We start from the raw sequence: 24,703 nt of genomic DNA on the forward strand, positions 1-24,703 counted from the left end.
GTTTTAAAAGCTCGTCCGATCGACCAATCGGATCGGCCGCCTGAGCGCGACTCAGACCGCGAGCAGTCGGGGGAACATCTTCAAGCGTTGGTATTGTTTTTTTTGTTTTTTTTAAGGTGCCAGACGTCCCTCGTAAACAACCGTCTGGAGACAACACAGCATCACAGAGCAGGGAAAGATACTCTTTCAAACAACACACACACACACACACACACACACACGGCACACCGGAAAGATCAAAGGACAACCTTCAGAAGCTAAACTGAACTGTAAACTTTTATGCGGGGTAAACACACACACAAACACACACACACACACACACACACACACACACACACACACACACACACACACACGCCAAAACCTTTATTTGTTCTCAGAAGGAAGAAGAAAGACAGGACGAAAGAGAGAAAGAGAGAGATGGGAAGCGACAGCGCAGACAGGTGAAAGATGTTAGAGAGGCGATCAAACGGAGAGAGAGAGAGAGAGAGAGAGAGAGAGAGAGAGAGAGAGAGAGAGAGAGAGAGAGTTCGATACAGACGGAGAGAAGAGAGAAGAAGAGATCAGACAACATATGTTAGTAGTCACATCAGAGGACTCTGCAGGAAAACGCACCTCCAGTGTGAAAGCAGGTCCAAATGGTGACCTCTAGCACACACACACACACAAAGACACACACACACCCACACACACACACACACGCCAACAACCCCAGCGGGCCAAGACAGCTGCATAAAAAAAAAAGCTCAACTCAAGAAAACTCTTCAGCAGCAGTGCGGCCTCCGGCTATGTGTGAGTGCATGTTGTGGTGTGTGTGTGTGTGCGTGTGTGTGAGTGTGAATGCATGTTGTGGTGTGTGTGTGTGTATGAGATGACATCATTCTCACTAAAAACTAAATTTGTTGTAGAAGAAGCAAGTACAAAAAAAACAACACAAGCACGCTGTTGTTTCAGGTCACTGTTGCTGAGACTGTATGTTCCCTTGTTTCCTTGTTCCCTTGTTCCCTTGAGGTTTGCTCTAAACTCAATCTGACCCCCAGACTGTGTCATGACGTCACTCATTGGTTTCTGGATCGATCGAGTTCAGCCGGTGTACAGCTCTGCTAGCGGGCAGCGAAGCTGTCAATCACCTTGTAGCCCCGCCCTAAACCCTGCTTTTCTGACTCTAACAGATCATAATTTACTAAACGAACATCATGCTGTATTGAAGAAGACTTGAAACTAGAGATTGAGACATAAACTCATGTTTACTGAGGGAATAAAGTCCTCTTCTAAAGACTTCTGAACAATCTGACTGACGAGTCGCCCCCTGCTGGCCAGGAGAGATAAAGCAGGTTTCAAGGCGCTTCTTCGCTCACCTGATCTCACCACAAACAAAGTGCATGCAGAGCCGACGGACGAAACCATTCCAACAAAATTCTCCCGATCTTCACCAACACGGTTGTTCCCGCCTCGTTCCATCGTCTTCATCGTGTCCAGCGTCTTCCTCTTTCATCCGCGCACCTTTCACTCCATCATCATCCTCCTCTCATCAACACCCGCCGATTCATTTTGATTGGCGCACATTCAACCCAAACACCGCCCAGACTTACCTGCGCGCACCGTCCCATACAGAAGAGGAAGAGGAGGAGGAAGAAGAGACAGAAACAATCACATCGGAAGTGAAAAGATGAGTAAAGGAGAGAGAAAGAGAGAGAGAGGTTTCAAAGCCTCTGAGCAGCTTCTTCACCAGGAATTTAACCGTTAAACTCGCGGTCTCTGCCGGCTCAGCGGCCCCTGGACTCATCCGGGGTCACGGCGGGGTCAGACTTACGGCTCTGGGTTTGAACGGCGGCTGCACTTCCTTGTTCTCCAGCTTCTCCCAGTCCATGTAGCGGAAGAAGCTGTGCTCCCGGATGTCTCGCTCGCCCTCCGGAGCGCAGCCGAGCCGCTTGGCCGGATGCTTCGTCATCAGCTGGACGGACGGAAAGCAAACTGTTACTGGATGTCCCTCCTTCCCCTCATTTCCTTTACCGTCTTTCCTTTCCTTCATTTATTTTCCTTTCCTTCATTTCCTCTTTTTCTTTTCCTTGCTTCCTTCACTTTCATTTCCATTCTGCCCTTACTTTCCTTTCATTCCTTTCTTTCTTTACTTCCATTCCTTTCTTGTCCTTACCGTCCATTTATTTAGTTTCCTTCGCTTCATTTCCTAATTTTCTTTTCCTCGCTTCCTTTTTTTCATTTCCATGCTGCCCTTACTTGCCTTTCATCCATTTCCTTCCCTTTCTTTCCTTCCATTCCTCCCTTTCTTTTCCTTACCTTTCATTTATCTCTTTTCTTTCCCTTCATTTCCTAATTTTCTTTTCCTTCCCTTACCTCTCTCATTCCCTTTGCTCCCTTTTCTTTACATCCCTTCCTTTCCTTTAATTTCTTTCCTTTTATTCCTTCCGTTCCTTTCCTCCCTCCCTTTCTTTCATTCCCTTCATTTCCTTTCCTTTCCTCCATCTAACCTTCCACAGCTTCTTCCTCTCCTCAAAACTGGGCTCTTCTGTCACGATACAGCGTGTTTCAATAAATAAATACAACGTATGAAAACAACAACATAGCAGAGTCTGTTTGTGTCCATCTTTCCTTCACCTCCTCACCTGGAAGGTGGAAGTTACCTGCGTCGATACAGACGTCTCAAACCCTCAAGCAGCCACATGAACAGACTCAGGTGTAATTTATTAACATGCAGGAATATCACAGAATAAAAACATGTAGCGAACAGACAAAATGCTCCATTTCAACAGCGTCTGAGCTTCAGGACAGTGTGGTGGAGGTGGAGGTATTGGAGGAGGTGGAGGTGGTGCTGCTGCTGCTGTGGCCCAACTTTCCCCCCCGGCATCATTAAACTTTCATCTCATTCCTTCCTGTCTCTTTTCCTCAGTGTTTCTGTCCACGAGTCGCTCTTTTCCTTCATCTCCGCTTATAAATAAACGTCATTACTATTGTTTTCTCTTTCTTCAGCTCAGATTCCTTTCTTTCCCTTCTGTTAACCGTCTTAACCATCTCTCACCTGAGTCCTCTCTCTCTCTCTCTCTGAGAATCAAACACAAGCCACCAAACCGCCGCCTGCAGATAAATGAATAACTGTTGGTGTTTTTTACCACAGAGGCTTTCCAGAGGCATAATTACAGACCGATTACCGAGTCTGTCCACAGGAAACCTGAAGAAAAGAATCCAGGCTGGTGACGTCAGCGCGTGTGTGTGTGTGTGTGTGTGTGTGTGTGTGTGTGTGTGTGTGTGTGTGTAGGTGGGGTGTGCGACTCCCTCAGGAGAAGCAGTCATAACTCATCACATTAGAACTAAAATAACATTTTCCACGGGTCAATCAACCCCACACACACACAAACACAATTAAATTAACAGGCTTGCAGGAAGTCAACAGTTGAGTAAAGAATATATACCTACCTACTGACCGACCTACATATCGATCTACCAATTTATTAATCGACCAATCTACCTAGCTACCTACCAATCTACCTAACTAGCTAGCTACCTACCAAGCTATCTACTTACCAATCTACTTACCTAACTAGCTACTTATCTACCTACCTACCTACTAAGCTACCTAACTAGCTAGCTTGCTATCTACCTACCTAACTAGCTACCTACCTAACAATCTACCTACCGACCTAGCTACCTATCTATCTATCTAACTACATATCTACCTAGCTAGCTAACTAGCTATCTATCTACCTACCAATCTAATTACCTAACAATCTACCTACCTAACTAGCTACCTTCCTACATATCTACCTAGCTAGCTAACTAGCTAGCTATCTACCAACCAATCTAATTACCTACCAATCTACCTACCTACCTAGCTACCCACTTATCTACCAATCTTTCTAGCTACTCACCTAGCTCCCGAGCTCTTTTTGCTCTCTGTGGCCTCAGGCTTTTCAAATTTTCATTTTAAGAGTCTAAAAAAACAAATGTGTTGCCTTTTTGGGGGGCGGACATCACCAAGTTACAGCAGCAGCCCCTCCCCCTCTGAAGAGCGTCTTGGTGGCTGTGCAGCCGTCGTGTGCATCAAGCGAGGCGCATTCGGCAGCCGGACCGAAACAGGTCACCGACCGCAGGAATTACTGGCATATGTGAAAGCGGCGCTGGTTTACTCGCTCCGGTCACTCAATACAAACGGCGCTCCGCTCCCCATCTGGTAGAAAAGAAAAGGCCTGTATGCGATCGTGGCATTTTCTTTCTTGCGTCCCTGCAGGCCGGCAGCAGAGCAAACAATGTCCCCGTCTCAGTGACGGGTAATTTCAGCATTTCTAAAATAACAAAATGTGCGCCGGCGCGTAGAAAACGCTCTCTCGCTCTCAAATATGTTTTTTTTGTTCCCGACTGCGAAGGAAGCTGCCCGCACAGAGGACGGTGAGAGCGCTGATGCAGATCAGACGCAAACCGTAGGGTCACATTTCGGCAACAGATGACAGATTACGTCATCTGTTTGCGGGAAAGCATTTCCTCCTTTTTGAGTTGATTGAATACTTGAAGCCGTAATAAAACAGCAGGAACATGTAAATCACCCGCAGCTTCGGATCTGAAGGTCACGCGAGGTCGACGCGTGCACGCGGCGCGAGGATCAGGAGCTAAACGAGCCGGCTCGGCCCGCCTGACCTTTGACCTTTCGACCCGTCGAAGGCGTCGAGACCTTTTGGACTTCAAGCGAACCGCCGCGCGTCCTTTTCCTCCGAAAGATCGATACGCCGCGCGTTCACCTTTTCATGCACTTGTGCTCGGACTTCATAGCGACGAAGACGCCGGTTTAAATGTAAACTGGCTTCTTGCATCGCAGAACACAATAGGGAAAAGACTGTGTGTGTGTGTGTGTGTGTGTGTGTGTGTGTGTGTGTGCGCCTTTCGATGTGTAAGTACATCCTTGCACAATTACTTTTTGCTGTAGAATCATGTGGTTGAAGACATCATGGGCCTAACACTACAGAATATACCGCAGTAGCAGCTTCGTGTGTGTGTGTGTGTGTGTGTGTGTGTGTGTGTGTGTGTGTGTTTGTGTGTGTGTGTGTGTGTGTGTGTGTGTGTGTGTGTGTGTGTGTGGCCCATTGCCGGCTATGAAATATGGATGCTGGTCAGGGTGGAAGCAGGGGAGTGGAAGTGTCTCTGATCACTCCCTTTCCACACATGTCCTTTACACACACTAACACACACGCAAACCACAAGCCCTCTGCATCCGGTGCATGAGCTCAATGCTGGAGGAAACACGCACCTTCAACACACAACTGGTGAAAGTACGATAATACTCGCACAATATACACCTGGCTACACGCTAACGGTTATTGCTAATCATCGGCTGGATGTTTGCAGTCGTTCTGTCCTCAATTTCACACCGAAATGTAACATTTATGTTGGATTTCAGCGGCTGAAACATCGCGAAATTACTACTTTTTATACTTGTCTCTTTTTTTTGAAGGACTTAAACTAAACTAACTCCGGCTGAAAGTCTGTCAACAGGTTATTTAAGCTTCAGTTTGACACAACGTGTCTTTCCTTCCTCACGGCAGAAGACTGAAAATGTACTTTGCTGGATCGCTTTTTTTTTTTTTTTCCTTTTTCAAAATGGAAATGTCTTGTAGCATTTGAAAAGGAAAGCTTCATGTAGTATTCACATGTAGACACACACGCACACACACACGCACGCACACGGCGTTAACTCGGGCGATGCTGGGCGGCGCAGTGGGAGCTGTTGGGTGGACGGAGGCGAGCTTTCATGCTCCACTGAAGATCCACTGTTGTAGCTTTACAACCCAGTTATCATCACTAATACATTACACAGCCTGTGAGTGAGTGAGTGTGTGTGTGTGTGTGTGTGTGTGTGTGTCTGTCTTAGTGAACATATTTATCATCAATGTGCCTTTGCGTTTAAATGTAGTGGAAGGACGTCGTGCCACACGGACGTGTGTGTCTTAACTCGAGTGTGTTGATGGTAATACGTGTGTGCGTGCGTCTTTGTAGGTTATCACAACGCGCGTGTAAAGATGGAGCTTCAGAAACAATTAGGAGAGGTTTGTTTGTTTATTCCCCCTTGTAAATAAAAACATTTAAAGTTGATGAACAAAAGTTACAACTTGACTAATTGATGTCAACATTTCTCAAACCTTTTGTGTTTGAGCATACATGACGCGCGCACACACACACACACACACACACACACACACACACACACACACACACACACACACACACACACACACACACACACACACACACACACACACACACACACACACCATCATTTGGTGCTGGATGCTTATTTCTGAAGAGAAGTTTCCACAGTCAACTAAGCACAAACTAAAGCTATTAGGACGAAGTAATATATATATATATATGTGTGTGTGTTCATTGTGTGTGTGTGTGTGAGAGATAGAGAGGATGTACAATGAAAAAAGCAAAACAGCGGCTTAACAATGAACACCGCAGAGAGAGAAGGACAGGAAACTAGAGCGTCAGGACACAGTGAGAGAGAGAGAGAGAGAGAGAGAAAGAGAGAGAGAGAGACAGAGAGAGAGAGAGAGAGACAGAGAGAGAGAGAGAGAGAGAGAGATGGAAGGAGGACAGATAGCAAGAGCGGACAATGTTGTTTCACTCCAAATAAATGTTCCTCACAATGGTTTTAATTATGCAGATAATTGTGATGTCCCTCTCTTACTCTTCTCTCTCCTTCTTTCCTTCCCTTAAACAAATGTAATACCCTCTGTGTGTGATTGTGTGTGTGTGTGTGTGTGTGTGTGTGTGTGTGTGTGTGTGTGTGTGTGTGTGTGTGTGTGTGTGTGTGAGAGAACGAGTTTTGAGAAGAGAGATTTTGTGAGGAGGGAACAAGGTTGAGCTTGCGAGACCGACAAGGACTTGTGTTGTACAGAGTGTGTGTGTGAGTGTGTGTGTGTGTGTGTGTGCGCGCGTGTGCACACTCACCCCTTTACAGATAGCGACGGCCTCCTTGGACATTGACTTGGGGTAGGAGACGTGATGCTCCATAATGGACTGAAACAACTCGTCCTCATCTTCACCGTCAAATGGAGGCTGGAGAGGAAGACGAGGAAGGAGGAAGAGAAGAAGGAGAAGAAAGGAGGGAAGAGGGGAAGGAGAGGGGGACGAGGAGAGAGGGCAGGCAGGACAAACAGAGGACATTTTAATTGAATCATTAAAAGCTTCTTTTTCTTTTTTTTTGGTCTGAACTCCTCAGAATCAGAACACCGCGGGGTCTTTCAACGCTCACACATTCACGCAATCTGCACTCCAAATGAGATATCCAGGATCGGAAAATGTCACATCTGCTCTAACAATTATTAATGCCGCGAGAGAAAAACTCATCAAGGGGTATAATTTAATAGCTAACCTTTCATTACACCGCGTCAAATTTTTAAAGGCTACGATCACGAGTGTTTGTTTTTTTTCTTGTCGTCCCGGTCATGAATACAAATGCTGTTTGATGAAAGGACTTCACATATTCACGCCGTCTCCAAAGATCGCTTTATTTTAGTAATCAACCTTACTCTACACACACACACACACACACACACACTGACCTGTCCAGCCAGCATCTCATACAGCAACACTCCGAAGGCCCACCAGTCCACAGATTTCCCGTACGGTTGGTAGGCTATAATCTGGATTATAAGAGACAAGGGAAGGGCCGTGTGTGAGAACAACGTGCGTTAAATACAAGCTGGAATACTTCAAAGTGTGTGAAGGCTTTGAACGAGCTGTCCTTCATCGCCTCACACACACACACACACACACACACACACACACCTCAGGAGCTATGTAGTCCGGTGTTCCACAGAAGGTCTTGGTGGTGATGCCGTCGATCATGTTTTCTTTACACATGCCGAAATCTGCGATCTTGATGTGTCCCTCGCAGTCCAGCATCACGTTGTCCAGCTTCAGGTCTCTGCAGGAGAAAGAAAACGCAACGTCACCATCTCGCTTTTTTTCCCCTCCATCTTTTTCTTCGTCCTCTGCAGCTTTCCTTGTTCATTTCAGTGTTTCAGCGTTTAATCTGGGAGCTACAGTCGCGTTGGAATAAACGACCTGGAAAATGTTAAATTCTTGCCTTTTAAATCAAAGATATTAATATTGGTTGCAGCACTCGACTGTCATGAGGTAAACTACTGAAAAGATACTAAAGATACTGAGATCTTTCAGCGTTTTATGCTCAGTGAGACATGTTAGATATGTTCCGGGCTTTTATTTTGAAAGGTAAGAAAGGAAGGGTTCGATCGGCTGCATTTGTCGAGGTTGAAAGTGGGAAATAAAGTTTGTTGTCGCACACTATGAATGCTGAATATGTTCGTTGCATGTGATGCTTTCATTCACTGAGAAAGAAAAAAGTTCTGTAAAAGAATTACGTTGCGAATTATTGCAGTTTATTGTGTTTAAAGGACAAAAACAACACCTTACTTTTATTTTGTTTAGCCTCCAGTGTTCAACTGCTTCCCTTCAGGTGCTGACGTTAAAGCAAATACTTACAAATATGTTCGTTTATTATCGTTATTTTGAATCTCTTTGCTCAGATTGTGCTGAAATAAAACCAGTGCGTCAAACATTTCACACAAAACTGCTGTATTTCCGGTGATTATCGCACAAATTTGTCATGAAAGAGCCTGTTTTTCAAACTTTAATACCATCTACAAGGTGCTACATTCTTTCATAAACCGAAAAAAAAAAATCTTTCACAATAAATGTGTTAATCTGCACACGCCGGAGACACACAAGTATATGTTGTGTGGTGGAGGTTACCTGTAGATGATGCCCTTTAGATGCAGGTAGAACAGACCAATGGCGATCTCCGCTGCGTAGAATCTACACACACACACACACACACACACACACACACACACACACACACACACACAGACTCTTTCTAATTACTGTTTTTGGTTCTGAGGGAAAGGACACGGGGGGAAAGCAGATGGATAAATTGTGTGCGTGCGTGACCGTGTCTGCATCAGAAAGGTCAGCGCTGTCTCTCGGAGGCCGAGAGAGCAGCTGATAAGATCAACAGGAAGGAGTCCGGACACTCGGACCGCGCAGGGCGGCCGTGTGCTGCGTGGGCCGCGAGCGCAATCAGTGTCCGTTTGTTAAAGTGCAGCTAAACGACGCCGGGGAGGCGTTTCGTGGGGAGAATCGTGAGGGACCCCGTTCAGAGTTAAAGTTAAAATACGACAGGATGAAAAAGACAAGTCGCCCAGACGACAAGTTCATCATCATCCTACTCATCGCCCACGGGGCAGGAGACCCCGACTGTTGTCTAATGAACAAATTAACCTTTTGGAAACGGTGCAAAAATCCTCCCGCGTTCATTTTAAGTCCCAGCATGCCCCATTCAGACAATCTTTTGGCATAAAATACGCAATTTTTTTCATTTTTGAAGCGAACGACAGTTTTTTGACTGAAACTCCTTCCTAACAGGCCAAGACTTTGTTTTATTGTGATTTTTGTTGCAGATTCTGATTCTTTAGGTCCTAATCTTTCCAAAAAGGTGTCTTATTGACGCTCCAGGAGGCTTTTTTAGGGGAATCTGGCTCATATGATGCTGGATGATCAAAATATCTTTTAAAAGTGTATTTTTTGCAGATATAATTTTTTTTCCCAAGACTTTCCTGAACAAATACATACACTAAACACAAGTATTCAAATTAATTTGGGGATCCTACGACGACTCAAACACAGGAGAAAAGGACGTCTGGAGACAACGTTGGTTCCAGAGTTTTCAACGGGTGAAACGAACGAGATAAAAGAGTCTCGTCGCTGCGCTCGACTCGCCCTGCAGCCGGATAAACCTTCTGCCAGAGGGATGAAGAAGAAGCTCTAATTCCCGATAAAGCAGATGAAGGGCGAACTCCCTCCTCCTCCTCCTCCTCCTCCTCCTCGGACAGCCCGCTTGTCAAATACGTCAGCCTGCAGGTTTGACTTGACACCGGCGATCTCGCCAGCCACCTTAATTATATTCAGCGTTTTTCAGGAGGTATTCTACCACAAACGCCGGATTACTTTTCATTTCTTTTTTCGAAGTCCTCCGGAGCGGCGACGTGCATCGAGGGCGAACAACATATTTCAGCCCGGGAGGCCCCGCGGGGGTCGCTCATCCATCAAACCGCTGATGGCTTATTCAATATGATTTAAGAAAAGCGCACTGCCAAAACTGCCAAACACCTCATAAGCGCGGGATTAAGATTTTGTGTTACGATGGCATGAGGATGTATCTTTGTGCGTGTGTGTGTGTCTGTACTCACACAGCATGGGGCTCTTTGAACTTGCCGACTTGCTGAATCTGATACATGAGATCTCCTCCGTTTATGTACTCCATGACAAAATACAAGCGGTCCTACGGAGAGAGAGAGGGAGGGAGAGAGAGGTCAAAACGTACACGTTTCAGGGAAATGGGAAAAAGTAAGATACGGCATGAGAGAAGGGGATCGCTCAGAGGCAGATGGAGAGTGATGGGTCAAATAACAAGAGATTAAAGGTGAAGTACGGGAAGAGAGAAAATGACATTGGCAGTGAAAATAGAGGGTCAGAAGATGGAGGAAGAGGAAGGTGAAGAGAGGAAGAGGCGACGGGGTTGTCGGGAACACAGCGACATCAACTTAAGAGCTAATTCTCCTCCATTATCTGCAGAAATTGCCAATATGGTCCAGAACGTGAGGGATTTGTGCATTTGTGGCCATGTGTGTGTGTGTGTGTGTGTGTGTGTGTGTGTGTGTGTGTGTGTGTGTGTGTTGTGTGTACTTGCTGCTGTATGAACAGTGGTTTGTGCAGTATGGGCTCCTTGTGTGTGTTTGCCTACAGTTTATGTGTGGTTAAAAATGTATTTATGTGTGTGTTTGTGTGCGCACGCACTACACAGCACATGCAGTATGGGTGTGTGTATGCACGCATGTTGTAATTGCGTGTGTGCGTGTGTCGGCCAGGTCAACCCTATTTGTCCAGATACGACGCGATGTGAAGGTGTGGGGGCAGAATGTAAAATTGACAGTCACTGTGTGTGTGTGTGTGTGTGTGTGTGTGTGTGTGTGTGTGTGTGTGTGTGTGTGTGTGTGTGTGTGTGTGTGTGCGCAACCAACCAAGCAAACATTTTCCCATTAAACAGAAGTTCATAGAGAGCCCAAAGCCGCTGCAAAAAAACTGTTAAGTGCAGCAGATAACCCTCACAGAATGTTGTTTTTACCCGCGTGTGTGTGTGTGTGTGGATGTGTGCGTGTGTGTGTGTTTTTGTACGGATTAAACAAACGGGATGTTTACGTGCCAGTTAGCGAGCGTCAGAGATGGAAGTAGGTAGACTTCGTTACCTTCTCGTGGAGAAAGGCTAGCCGTTAGCCGTCTTTATGCTAAGATAAACTACCCATTTGGTGCCTCATTCAGATAAAAGTCATGATATCGGCTTCCTCTCGGCAAGAAAGAGGAATATATACCTGTCCACCTGTTCACGTACCATGCTCTGGAAAGTGGAGTGCAGCTGTGTGAGGAACGGCGGCTTTCCCGCCAACGCGAGCACCCTCTTCTCCACCATGGTGCACTCCACGTCATCGTCCTGGATCACGACGTCCTTCTTCAGGATCTTTATGGCGTACAGCTCCTCTGTCGTTTTACGCTCCGCCAGCATCACCTGGAGGGGAGGAGAGGAAAGAAAGGAGGGGAGGAAGGGGGGGGGGCAGAGAGGATGGGTAGGAAACACAAGGAAGAATAAAGTCATCAATATTAAAAAATCCTTGTGGCACACGGCTACCCGTCAGGCCTTTATAGCAACATCACCTTGGAAGAAAGAAGAGGTGCATGGGAGGGAAGGGAGGGAGAGAAAGAGGGGAGAGATAGAGGAGGTACTGTAAAGGGCAGGGATAAAGGAGTGGAGGGATAAAGAGAAGCTGTTTTGGGTTAGACGGTCAAAGTGGGAATAAAAAGAGTGAGGACGGGACTGAAGGAGAGAGAAAACTGATTCATCATCTTTCAGGATGTCAGCTGAGGAGGGAAGAAAAAAAGGAAAGTAAGGTTGGACAGAGGGGAGAGGAGGTGAGAAAAGGCTCGATAACAGAGCGACCGCATGTCGCTCTGTAGAAACGTTTGATAAAAAAAATAATAAAAAAAATCGGTCAAATTGTGAGGTGAATTGAGGCACGGAGAAGAAAAAAGCAAACATGTCATCAACTTGCATCATCACTTATTTAAAAAAAACAATCTTTACACGTACAGATCTCACAGAGTTTTTTTTATCTGACAGGATATTTGACTTTATTTTGCATCATTTCATCCGGTTGAGAAATGAAGCGTTCGCTGTTACCCCCTCACGCAACAAAGACTGCCCAATTATAGCTTTGCAAACGGTGTTTACGACTCGTATACACAAACACACACAAACACACACGACAGGCCTGAGCTTTTGGATTCGTCCACATGCTCCTCGTCTTCCTCTCCAGTGAGGTAGAAGCAGAGTCGCGTTAAGATAATGAGAAACGATTCAGTCGTTAAATTGTGCGATTCTGGACTGACATCTTTGGTTGTCGATTGAAAATGTTTATCAGGCGGGGAAGCGGATTATTTTGGGCCTGTTCAGCTCCTCTGTGTCCTTCACGAACATCCGGGAGAAGAAAAAGTAGAAAAGAAAGAAGTAAGAAGAGGGGATGATGTCATGCTTGTTTTTTTTTCTTTGGGTCACTCTCTGCAGGGGGCGCATGCAGGATTAAACCGACGGTGGAAGAGATTGAAGGAGGAAGTGAAGGACACACACACACACACACCCCTACACACACCCCTACACACACCCCTACACACACCCCTACACACACACACACACACACACACACACACACACACACAGTGAATATAACTTTAGAGTGTCAGATTGTGCGTCTGCTAGCGCCAGCAAGCTAACGCCAGCAAGCTAGCGCCAGCAAGCTAACGCCAGCAAGCTAACGCCACCAAGCTAACGCCACCAAGCTAGCGCCAGCAAGCTAACGCCAGCAAGCTAGCGCCAGCAAGCTAACGCCAACAAGCTAGCGCCAGCAAGCTAACGCCAACAAGCTAGCGCCAGCAAGAGATGCTAAATTTGATATTCAGAGAGTAACAAGTTGGAAAATATGCATTTTTACATGAAAAAGGTCATTTCATGGTCTGTCTGCAGGTCGGCCAGACAGATACCAAGAATGCAACCACTGTGAGATGCCTCACAGAGATGCGTGTGTGTATATGGATGTGTGTGTGTGTGTGTGTACACCTGCAGTTTACACGTCTTGTAGCCAAGGTCAGACTCACGCTGCTTACAGTTTCTCAAACAGAGAAGTAAACCTTTCTGTCTCGTCTTCCTCCCTCAGTTCTCGTTTACCTCGCCCCTCTTTCATCGCCATTTCTTCCCCGTTGTTCCTCGCCGTCTTTCCTACTTCCCTTACTTCCTCGCTCTCTCTCTTCCCCTCTTTCCCTACGAACCCCCGCAGCTGCTGCAAATAGCGGGTGAAATGTAGGTCAAGTCTCAGCTCGTAGGTCATCATTGATCAACTCCCTGGATGGAAATCTGTACGATGGAACTATATGAGCGAGTGTAATCGTTGAAATACGTACAACTACAAACTTTAAAGGCTTGAGGAAATGTATTTATTCAGATCAGTCCGATCAATATAAAGGCCGCAGCCTGGACGTGTTCATGTTAGCTTAGCATAACGACGAGACATAAAGAGCTGGCTAGTGACCTTTAGAGGTGCTGGTTTAGTCTTCATGTGGAGCCGTCATCTTATCGTAAACTGACAGATACGAAAGTGGTGTTTCTTCCCAAAATGTTGAACTATTTCTTTTTAAAATTGGTTTTGTCACTAACTCTTTCAAGAAGTGACAGCACACAATACAAGAAAAAAGCTACTAGCTAGGGAACATGCTAGGTGCAAAGAATAACGAAATGAAAACAGATGCAAAACAGTGAAAATGTTCATTTGAAGCTCACAATGTTTAAGCTCATCAAGTCTCGACTGTTATTGACAGTTAACTCAAATCAAGTTACAGGCTTCGAAAAAGGACGACTTGTGAAGCAGGGAAGTGTATAAAATGAGTTTACATTTAGCTGAAACCAGTCGACTGACTTCATGGCCTTCCTCTTCCTCTCAAACTAATAAAAGTGCATTAACATTTTATCTTGAAACAAGCCGGAGAACAGTCAAGAACAATGTGGAAACTTCACGTTACACCACGAGCACGCTGGTGTTTGTAGATCCCACGAGGCTAATTGAGTTTTGGGACCCCCGACAAAAAAGGATCTTTCATCCAAATCGTATTTCATAGAAAGAAAAAAAGAAAGAAAACGTTTTGCATTGAAACACAGGTTGACCCTCGTGAATTTTGCAACTGCTCAAATGCTTAAAAAGTTAAGCTGAATGTGATTGATTTATTAATGTGTTTAATGTGCCGTTCCCTCAGGGGACGCAAGATAGAAGAGACGTCTATTGAATGTCAGCGCGGCGATGTGAACGGGGAACATATCACACTCATTATTATTCCCGAGTTCAGAGCAATAAGAGTGACCTTATACATCCACCTCATCATTTTCATTTCCCCCGTTGAGATCTGAAACTTAGCAGCTTTATGCCACATCCATATTCAGGTATGATAATGTGAAGGGGTTATTGGGTTCAGTACAAGGGAGTGAGGCGCTGATGGACAAAGACACGCAGTATATGCACTCTGTGGCCACTTTATTAGGCACACCTGTACTCGTTAACAGAAATCGCTAATCAGCCAATCACATAGCGGCAATGCATTAGAGGGGGCAAGAAAGGGTATTTAACTTGTTTTTTATTGAATATTTATGAAAAAACATTTTTTTTAAAGGAATTGTGTATGGTGCTAATTTAAAATATATATTTTTTGTATCTCAAGTACCCTCTGAAGTGCAACAGAGCACCTTCAGGGATGTGGTGCAACGGGAGATTTGCATCATGGATGTGCAGCGCTGCACCCATTGTGTGATGCAATCATGTCAATATGGAGCAAAATCTCTGAGGAATGTTCCCAACACGTTGTTGGATCAATACCACAAAGAATTAAAGCAGCTCTGAAGACAAAAAGGGGTTAAAACCGTGTAACACTAGCAAGGTGTACCTAATAAAGTGGCCACTGTGTGTGATAAATGTTAATGTGCATCACAATCTTCAACATTAAAGTTCAGATATCTATAGAAGTTGGATCTAAGCCGTGTGTGTATGTGTGTGTTTTTGTGAATGCGTGGGCTGGTCCCATATGGCGGCAGTGTGACTATGCAAATACAAAACGGTATAAAGTTGAAAACCGGAGAGGAAGGACACCATCTGGCCCCGAGCTCGTTCTACAGCGGCACAAGGACGAAGGACGAACACGAGAGGAGGGAGGACGACATAAAAAACCACGGGGTTTCATCAGAAAAATCAAAAAAGATGCACAACACACAAAGCCGCGACGGGAGCTTTATCGGTGTTGTTGTTTTCTGAGCCGTAATTACAAGGTGCTCACGGTGACGAGCTCAAGTTGTTACACTTCCACGTGGTTTCCTGATGCGTTCGGCATCCGAGTTCCACGTCACGCGCTCGCCGTCTCGTTCAAGGTCGCGTCGGCCTCGGTGTCGTCCGTTAAAAAGAAAAAAAAAACGACTCCTCTGATCCCAGTTTTGGGGCTTTTGTCACTATTGTCGACGCCCCCTTTTTTTTCCAAGAAAACTTGTTCAGGGTCGTTTGACAGAGCAGCAGTCCTCGGGATAGCAACTGTCAAATGTCGTAAACGATGCCACGGTGTTTTCTGTGCCGACCTTGCGGAGTGACTTTACCCCGTGGAGAACAAATGAACCCACACGCCGCCGCCGCCGCGCGTCACTGCACGCCGCCGCGCTCTGTTGCATGACGGTGGAGCTCCGCCACTGAACTGTCATGTAACATGCAGCAGTCTGTCTGGCCCCCCACGCAGACGATGAGGGGCTTCTTCTGGACGCCAGTGTGCTCAACTTAACAAATGCATTTAAACGTTTTTGGCGTTCCTAAATGAAATCCGGCCTTTGGCGTTTCATTTGTGGGTTTTTCGCAATTTGGCCCCGATGGCGTTTCATCCTGCACGAGCGAGAAGCAGAGGACCACAGGTGAGAGTGTCGGGAGGAGAGGCATCAAGTCACAAGGTGTCATGTGGATTAAAGCGCCAGAAAGATTATATTCTAAAGTAAAATTAAATATTCAATGCAGCAAATCCCACCCCGCTATGTTACGGTGCGGCCTGCATCACATCGAGCAGACTGTGCTTGAATTTTATTTTGAATTATTGTATTTATTTTTATCACAGGACCTACAATTTGTGCCGAAATAATACAAAAAAAGAGACCTTCATGCTGTGTGACACGATAAATCTGCTCATGTTTCTACACGAAGACAAGCTTTGAACCACTTCCGGCGGAGGTTCAAAAGGTTCAAAGCAACGAGGTCGGAGCTCTTCCTCATCGCTGAAACGTACAAAAAAGACGATATTAAAAAAAACATCCCGACGATTTGAATTAAATTATTTAAGCAGCGACGCTCACGGAGCCAAAACCCGGCTTCATTTCACACGACACAGGATACAAAACCTCCCAATAAATGGAGCTTGTTTCTGCGTGTGTGTGTGTGTGTGTGTGTGTGTGTAGAGACGTGACACCACAGTGACGCCCATGTGATCCTGTGTGTGTGGTAGCGCCACACTGCTAGCATGTGCACAGAGAAGCGTTTGCAGCAGTATTGTGATGCAGATGTCCTCAGACACTGAGGCAGAAAGAGCAGCTCTGACGGTACCAGCCTCCCACACACACACACACACACAGGAACCATTAAAATGACACACACGTCACATGGAGCCTGTTTGTGCACGTGTGTGTGTACTTCTGGTTCATGCACCATGTGTGTACTGTGTGTCTCTAAATACCCACAACCATTGCGCTGGTGTGTGTATATAGAATGGGCCTAAATAAGGATTATATGTGTGTGTGTGTGTGTGTGTGTGTGTGCTCCAACGCCGCACTCCACGTACACATGTGTGAGGACGTTTTTAGTGTACTCTCGTGTGTGTGTGTGTGTGTGTGTGTGTGTGCGCGTCGGGTATTCCAGTAATGATCGACCTCGACTCGCTCGCTCGCTGCTCGCTGACACACACTGCGCTGTTGCTTTAAACGCCTGTTACCATGGAAACAGGCATCCGGCGCACAGGTCTGGTACACAGACAATGGTCTCTCTCTCTCTCTCTCTCTCTCTCTCTCTCTCTCTCCCTCGCTCCACCCCTCGCTCCCCCAATTTTCTCTCTCGCACATCTTCCCATTCTTTCCGTTTCTTGCCTTGATTTTCATTCATTCACGTCAGTCTTCTTCCTCCCCTCCTCCTCCTCCTCCTCCTCCCTCTCTCTCTTCATTCAGTCTGACGTTTTTACCTCTTTCTCAATTCATTCATGTCAACCTTGCCGCCATGCTCTCACATCTCTCTCTCTCTCTCTCCCTCCTTTCATCTCGCCCTCCACTTGTCATCCTCCTCGTCTCTCTTCCCTTCATCCATCTCTGTCTACCTGTGCGCTCCATCTCCTCTAATCCCCCCCTCCTCCACCCTTCCTCCAACCTCTCTTTCCCTCCATTTTCCCCTTCTTCTTCTTCACTCCGTGTGTGGATAGAGAGCTCTGACGCTCCGTCAAACAGAAACACACACAGGCGCTCGCGGCCGCGTTCGTAGTCAAAAGCACCGAAAATACTTGTTTTTGTCATCGAGTCTTTTGCATTGCGCAACGACGGCTAACAGGAAGCGCCCTTAAAAGGGCAACGCAACATGTGGACATCGAGCCCATCGACTGCAGGATGTCGTCCTCCTCACTTGTGTGTGTGTGTGTGTGTGTTTCTGGGCCTCACCTTGCCGAAGCTGCCTTTGCCGAGCACCATCAGGAAGTTGAAGTCGGCCAGCTTCATGCGGTCCTGGTTGCCGTTGGAGTCGAACCGGGACGCGGCGTTGGCCGCTTTGCCTTCTGCGTTCTTGCCCGGCCCGATCTTAGCTCTCTGGACGAAGAGGAGGAGGAGGAGGAAGAAGAGGAGGACGGCGTCAGACGACAAACACCGACATTCAGGACTCATACAGGCCGCGTGTGAGTGGTTGGTTAACACACAAGCATCTACACACAAGCATCTACACACACACACACACACACACACACACACACACACACACACACACACACACACACACACGCTGGTGGCTGTCGGGTCTTTAAACGTTGGAACCAGCCACTGAGGGGCGATTTGTAACATTTAAACATCCAATAAAACATTTTAAACACGATACGCTGTTAATAAAAAAAGGTTGTAGAAGCTATTTGTTGTCTAACAAGTTATTTTACTCACAAGTTGTGTTGTTTAATTATTCGAGTTGTTGCTTATTGAGGTTTTATGCATTCAGGATAGTTTTTTATTTTGTTAGTTTTTGGTTTAGTTTCATTATTTGTAGTTTTCTTATTCTGTATTCTTCAGGTTTGTTCGTCTCTAGATTGTTTATTGGTTTATTAATTGGTAATAATGTTGGCTGCTGGGGTTTAAATACAGGACAAGGTGAGTACAGGACCAGCATGCACCTGGGTAGGCCTATGATTTGTTTACCAAGTTTTTTTTCTTTGCTGTTTTGTTCTTTTGGCTGCGTAATCTACATCCCCACGGTGCGTCAGAGGCCTTTTGACCCGTGTTTATTATCTTTGATTTGTGTTTATTATCTTTGATTTGTGTTTATTATCTTTGATTCATGTTTTTTATCTTTGATTTGTGTTTATTATCTTTAATTTGTGTTTATTATCTTTGATTTGTGTTTATTATCTTTGATTCGTGTTTATTATCTTTGATTCGTGTTTATTATCTTTAATTTGTGTTTATTATCTTTGATTTGTGTTTATTATCTTTGATTTGTGTTTTTTATCTTTGATTCGTGTTTATTATCTTTGATTTGTGTTTATTATCTTTGATTTGTGTTTATTATCTTTGATTTGTGTTTATTATCTTTAATTTGTGTTTATTATCTTTAATTTGTGTTTATTATCTTTGATTTGTGTTTATTATCTTTGATTTGTGTTTATTATCTTTGATTCATGTTTATTATCTTTGATTCGTGTTTATTATCTTTAAATTCGTGTTTATTATCTTTGATTTGTGTTTATTATCTTTAAATTCGTGTTTATTATCTTTGATCCCCGTTTATTATCTTTGATTTTTGTTTATTATCTTTGATTTGTGTTTATTATCTTTGATTTGTGTTTGTCCAATGAATAAAAGATAATAAACAGCCACTACAGGGGTCGTTGTGTCATCATTAAAACAGTTTTCAGACGTTTGCCTCATGGAAGATGTGAGGAAAAGGCCTTGAAGGATAAATATTAATTAATAATAAAATAAAGAACGACATCCTTTCTCATCCGATCGCTTCTGGAAACCATTCGCTAAATATGCCGATCGCATCGAAAGATGTTTGACAGATGCTTTTAAAAATAACAAAGATTTCCCCTCTGGATCAAGGTCGTCCAAGAACACGAGGCAGTAAAGAGATCCTCGTTAACGTCTCGTGTGTTTGACTGAATAAAGGACGGAGGAGACAAAGTCACGAGGTCTCTGTACGTCAGCCAATGAAGAAAAAACAGTGACGGTCAAATAAAAAAAACACGACAACGTTCAGAGACGCCGGAGCAGAGAAGCTTTGTCAGAAGTGGAAGTGATGAATATGTTAAACGGGGAAAAGTTGTATTTCATCCTTTTCGTTGGTTTTGGTTCGTTCGGCGCCGACACGCTTCGCTCCTCCCAGAACAAAATGGCTTCTCCTCCGTGAGTCCGCCGCTCAATCACGAGCGTCACCGCTTCCCTCGCCTCCGTCCTTCAACCCGCTCACAAAGTTCTAGTCCCATTTTCTCTTTCTCTCTGTTCTCTATGAATTATTTCTCCTTCATCTTTATGAATGTGGCCCGATGTCTCTGACTCTCCATTTATTCATGTCCGTCACCGTCTCTCCGCCTCGCTCGCTTCCACCTCTCTCTCTCTCTCTCGCTCCGGCCTCTACTGTTATAATCTCACAATCTAATCTAATTATAATCCTATTCTCCACTTTGTGAAGCCATGCTTTAATTTAAAAACAGTCTTAAGACATTAAGAAGGTGCCTGTGTGCGTGGAGGTGCAGCGCGACTTCATCTCACGTCCTTTCTTATCTCAGAGCTCTGATCCGCTCTGAGGCTCCTCTGCACTCCTTCAGTAATGCCTCCGCCGCCTCGTCTGGGAAAAATTGTCAGAGTGAAGCGTCCAAGTCCTCTGCTGCTCCCCGCACTGTTAGTTGTGTGTGTGTGTGTGTGTGTGTGTGTGTGTGTGTGTGTGTGTGTGTGTGTGTTGCAACCCATACGGTTCCCGACTCATCAATGGATAAAAGGCTCTATCTGTCTCCATCTGTTCTGACAGACACACACACACACACACACACACACACACACACACACACACACACACACACACACACACACACACACACACAGGAGCAGCAGAGCGTGCTGCAGGCGACACTCTCGGGGCCTTCATCAGAGGATGATGCTGCTCTCTACAACGTTCTGAAACGACGGTGAACGGGTGAGTTTTCGGGGTCTTTTCTGGTTTCATGTCGGTTCCTCTTGTGCAGCGACGCCCGCTGAGACGCCAGAGCGGCGACGGATCCACGAGTGAAAACTATTCCTGAGGACTTCATCCGGGTTTCTCCCCATAAATGATTTGTTTTCTTCACTGCACAATCACATCATCGTCTTCTTCTTCTTCTCGTGCTCCTTCTTCTCCTTCTTCTTCTCCTTCTTCTTGTGCTTCTTCTTGTGCTTCTTCTTTTTCTTCTTCTTGTGCTCCTTCTTCTTCTTCTCCTCCCTCTTCTTCTTCTCCTTCTCGCTCTTCTTCTTCTTCTCCTTCTTCTTGTGCTTCTTCTTCTTCTTCTTCTTCTCGTGCTCCTTCTTCTTCTTCTTCTTCTTCTTCTCGTGCTCCTTCTTCTTCTTCTTCTTCTTCTTCTTCTCCTTCTTCCTCTTCTTCTCCTCCCTCTTCTTCTTCTTCTCATGTAGACGTCGGTGCAACATCACCACCTCCATGATCTTAATTTCATTTGTTCCAAACTATGGAAATAAAAGCTAATTCATAAGAAAATCTCCCACTGCCTTTCCATGTGTGTGTGTGTGTGTGTGTGTGTGTGTGTGTGTGTGTCTCTCAACACCACAACACACCTTCATGCTGCCCCCATTTAACCCTTTTACTCTGCTTTGATTTAGCTCGCTGCATGTGTGTGTAAGAGAGAGAGAGAGAGAGAGAGAGAGAGAGAGAGAGAGAGAGAGAGAGAGAGAGAGAGAGAGAGAAATAACAGAGAACCAGAGGAGGAAGCAGACAAACAATGGCACAAATAAAGAAGTGAGAGGGGGAGGAGCTAGAGACAGTCAGCGCGTCTTTTGATCAAAACTTCACGCCAATAAAGTTTCATTAAAATGAAGCGAGGAAAAGAAGTGTCTCTTCAAACGAGGAAAACCTCATCACATATTTAGCTCTCTGCTCCTTAACTTCTTTGAATGCTGCGAGTTTGTCTCAGTGTGTGTGTGTGTGTGTGTGTGTGTGTGTGTGTGTGACATGCATTATTTATCACTGTGACTGTCTCGTGTGTGTTTCTGTGTGATTCTGAATGGTCGCGTTGCCAAAGTGAAATCTCTCTCCGTGTCTTTTCTTTGTGTCGGCCTTCACCCTGAGAGCTTCACCCTCGAGGATGCCGACATGCTTCTGCGTGTGTGTGTGTGTGTGTGTGTGTGTGTGTGTGTGTGTGTGTGTGTGTGTGATAGCTGGCCCCCTGAGAATGCGTCTCAGTGAACGTCTGAGGACCACGACCTTGAGTAGATGGAGGGAGAGAGGGACGGATGAAGAGAGACAAACACACAGGGGAAGAAGGGGGGGGGGGGGGCACTGAAGGTGACAGAGGACAGAGCGGATAAGTGAAGGAGAGGAAGGCAAGGGGGGAGGAAGAGAGGAAGGATGGATGGAAGGCCACAATACCTCCCTAAAACCTAAACTAAAGCCTTGAGGAAATGGTTCCATCCTCAGTCAGTCGGCCTCTGGAGCTCAAAACCTTCCAGGTAAGTGTTTCCCCGGCGGTTCGAGAGCCTCAGGCCGCCGTCACGTCCGACCCGCTCGCTTCACTTAAAACTGACTCGGGCCAATTTCCCCCGGTCACTGACCGAGCCGACGCAGCGAGACGCCTCGGACCGACGCCGCGGTTTGGAAAGCAAACCAACCGACCGCAGGGAGACAAACGAGATTTCTAACATTTTAATCAGGCGCCGCTGGGCCGGATTCCTTTTTTTTTTTTTTCGGAGCCAGGCTAGCCGTTTCCCCCCGTTTCCAGTCTTTATGCTAAGCTAAGCTAACGGGCGGGGAAGAGAAAAGCGCAGTCGTGGTAACTCTGTGATCAACACGCTTCAGAGTGACTCGGATGTTTTGTAGCTTCGTGCCAGCGAGACAGAACGAGGAAGGAGAGGAAAAGAGAGAGAATGAAAGAAAGAGAGAGAAAGAGGAGAGAGAGAGGGAAAGAAAGAGAGAGAAAGAGAAGAGAGAGAGGGAACGAAAGAGAGAGAAAGAGAAGAGAGAGAGGGAAAGAAAGAGAGGAAACTCACAGAGAGGGGTTATCCTCTCCACTGCCAAATGTGTTAATGAGTGGGCCTACTGGTCGGTCACACACACACACACACACACACACACACACACACACACACACACACACACACACACCTGCAGTGTGCCAGACCGGATGGTACGACAAGTGTGCCTGCCAACCGCTAACAGCTCTCCCCGAGAGGCCCTCACACACTCACACACACACACTTATTCACATAGTGTGCACACACACACACACACACACACACTCACAAGCGTAACATGGCGACACATTGAAACACATGCCGGCAGACATTCGCAAATGTGTCCACATAAAACCACAAAAAGACTAAAGATGCACACAAACACACACACACACACCTCAAATTTCTGCCGGAGCTCCTCGTTGCCCTCCTCCCCCTCCGGAGCAACGGGAACGTTGAAGTACTCGCCTTCTTCCTGGGAGAGCAGCTTGAACCTGGAGAGAGAGAGAGAGAGAGAGAGAGAGAGAGAGAGAGAGAGAGAGAGAGAGAGAGAGAGAGAGGGAGAGAGAGAGAGAGAGAGAGAGAGAGAGAGAATATTTCCAGTCAAATCAATTCCCAATTAGTTTATACAATTTAAGCGTTTAACTGCTTCCATTAGCCGCAGCGGCTTACTGTTAGCGCACCGATTTAAAGTCCTAAAGAATAATCAGCTGATTATTCAGTAATTCTCTCTCCTTCATGGTGATCCGGCACAGAGCCGGCGCCCAAAACGCACCGCAGAAGCTTATCGTTTCACAAAATCTATGGTTTGTCTTCTTTTTTCTCCACACTGTGCTGATGACTGTTCACAGAAACGTTGTGTCTGGTGTTCAAGAGGAAAAGCTCAACTATCTCACTGTTATTTTTCAGCATTTTTAATCGGCAACGTTCCTCTTTTCTTCTTTTTTTTAGTTGATATAGTTTGAAATAGATGAACAACCAGCCTTTAACCCCCTGAGTCAGTCAGACATTTTGACTTTTAAGTGTTTCCGTTTGCACATTTTGTATCTTCTTGTGCAAATGTGAATTTTTCTCTCAGTTGAAAGCACCAATTCTGTCTTTTGGTGACTCTTGGAGATCTGCATCCAGCTGCATCGTCCTCTTTGCATCACGGTGATCAGTTGCATTATTACAAAAGACTTTTCCTGGCTTCAGAGCTTTTGAAAGAAGGGTTACGGCTGATATTCCAAAACCTCGTTCATGGTTGATGTTTCCTCTTTTGGTGAAGTGTTAATCAATAAAAACAAAAAGGTTTTCAGTCTTCTGGCTCACCTGAGGCCCACGTGGACACCTGAGAGTAACGAATATGAATACAGCTCCAAGCTCCTACAACCTGGACGCGCTAAAGAGTAATAAATAGTTCATGTAAGTAATGATTACAACCGCTTTGAAGATTACTGTGAACATTGGTTCAGACAATCTTTTGGCATAAAATACGTAATATTTTCCATTTTTTAACTGAACGACACAGTTTCTTGACTGAAACTTCTTCCTAACAGGACAAGACTTTGTTTTATTGTGATTTTTGTTGCAGATTCTGATTCTTTAGGTCCTAATCTTTCCAAAAAGGTGTTTTATTGACGCTCCAGGAGGCATTTTCGGGGGAATCTGGCTCATATCATGCTGGATGTTCATAGTTATTATCAACATATCTTTTTAAAGGTGATTTTTTTTTTTTGCACATTTTTTTCCCAAGACTTTGCTAAACAAATACAGACAATAAACACAAGTATTGGCATTAATTTAGGGATCCTACGACGACTCAAACACAGGAGGAAAGGAGGTCTGGAGACAACATTTTCCACAGTTTTTAACGGTTGGGAGCATTTCTGAGTTCGCAGCTGACGGCGCAAACTACAACGGAAAAGGGCGGCGAGCGGGAGGCAGGATGATGTCACCAACTCCTCCCACAAAGGGCCGAATAACACACAGAAGTTTAGCTTCAGCCGTCGTGCTCGTGTCCCTCTGAGTTGTGGAAAACTCACTCTTTGCTCTTAAAAATCTTTTTTTTTT

General features: G+C 45.5%; 1 protein-coding gene across 2 annotated transcripts in view; it reads right to left on the minus strand.

Annotated features, from left to right (window-relative positions):
• LOC137786892 (protein kinase C beta type-like) overlaps positions 1-24,703 on the minus strand; it is an 81,556-nt gene that overhangs the window by 14,139 nt on the left and 42,714 nt on the right. For both annotated transcript variants that reach the window (XM_068579028.1, XM_068579027.1), the window contains exons 8-16: positions 23,049-23,145; positions 17,900-18,043; positions 11,480-11,653; positions 10,281-10,372; positions 8,785-8,847; positions 7,798-7,936; positions 7,572-7,652; positions 6,958-7,065; positions 1,814-1,954 (exon numbers count right to left, since the gene is read on the minus strand). In XM_068579028.1, the coding sequence (XP_068435129.1) occupies positions 1,814-1,954; positions 6,958-7,065; positions 7,572-7,652; positions 7,798-7,936; positions 8,785-8,847; positions 10,281-10,372; positions 11,480-11,653; positions 17,900-18,043; positions 23,049-23,145 (1,039 nt within the window). The remainder of the gene's footprint in view (positions 1-1,813; positions 1,955-6,957; positions 7,066-7,571; positions 7,653-7,797; positions 7,937-8,784; positions 8,848-10,280; positions 10,373-11,479; positions 11,654-17,899; positions 18,044-23,048; positions 23,146-24,703) is intronic.

Source organism: Clinocottus analis, unplaced genomic scaffold (assembly GCF_023055335.1).
Source record: "Clinocottus analis isolate CAN_PGR_092001 unplaced genomic scaffold, fCliAna1.0.p SCAF_16, whole genome shotgun sequence".
Classification (NCBI taxonomy): domain Eukaryota; kingdom Metazoa; phylum Chordata; class Actinopteri; order Perciformes; family Cottidae; genus Clinocottus; species Clinocottus analis.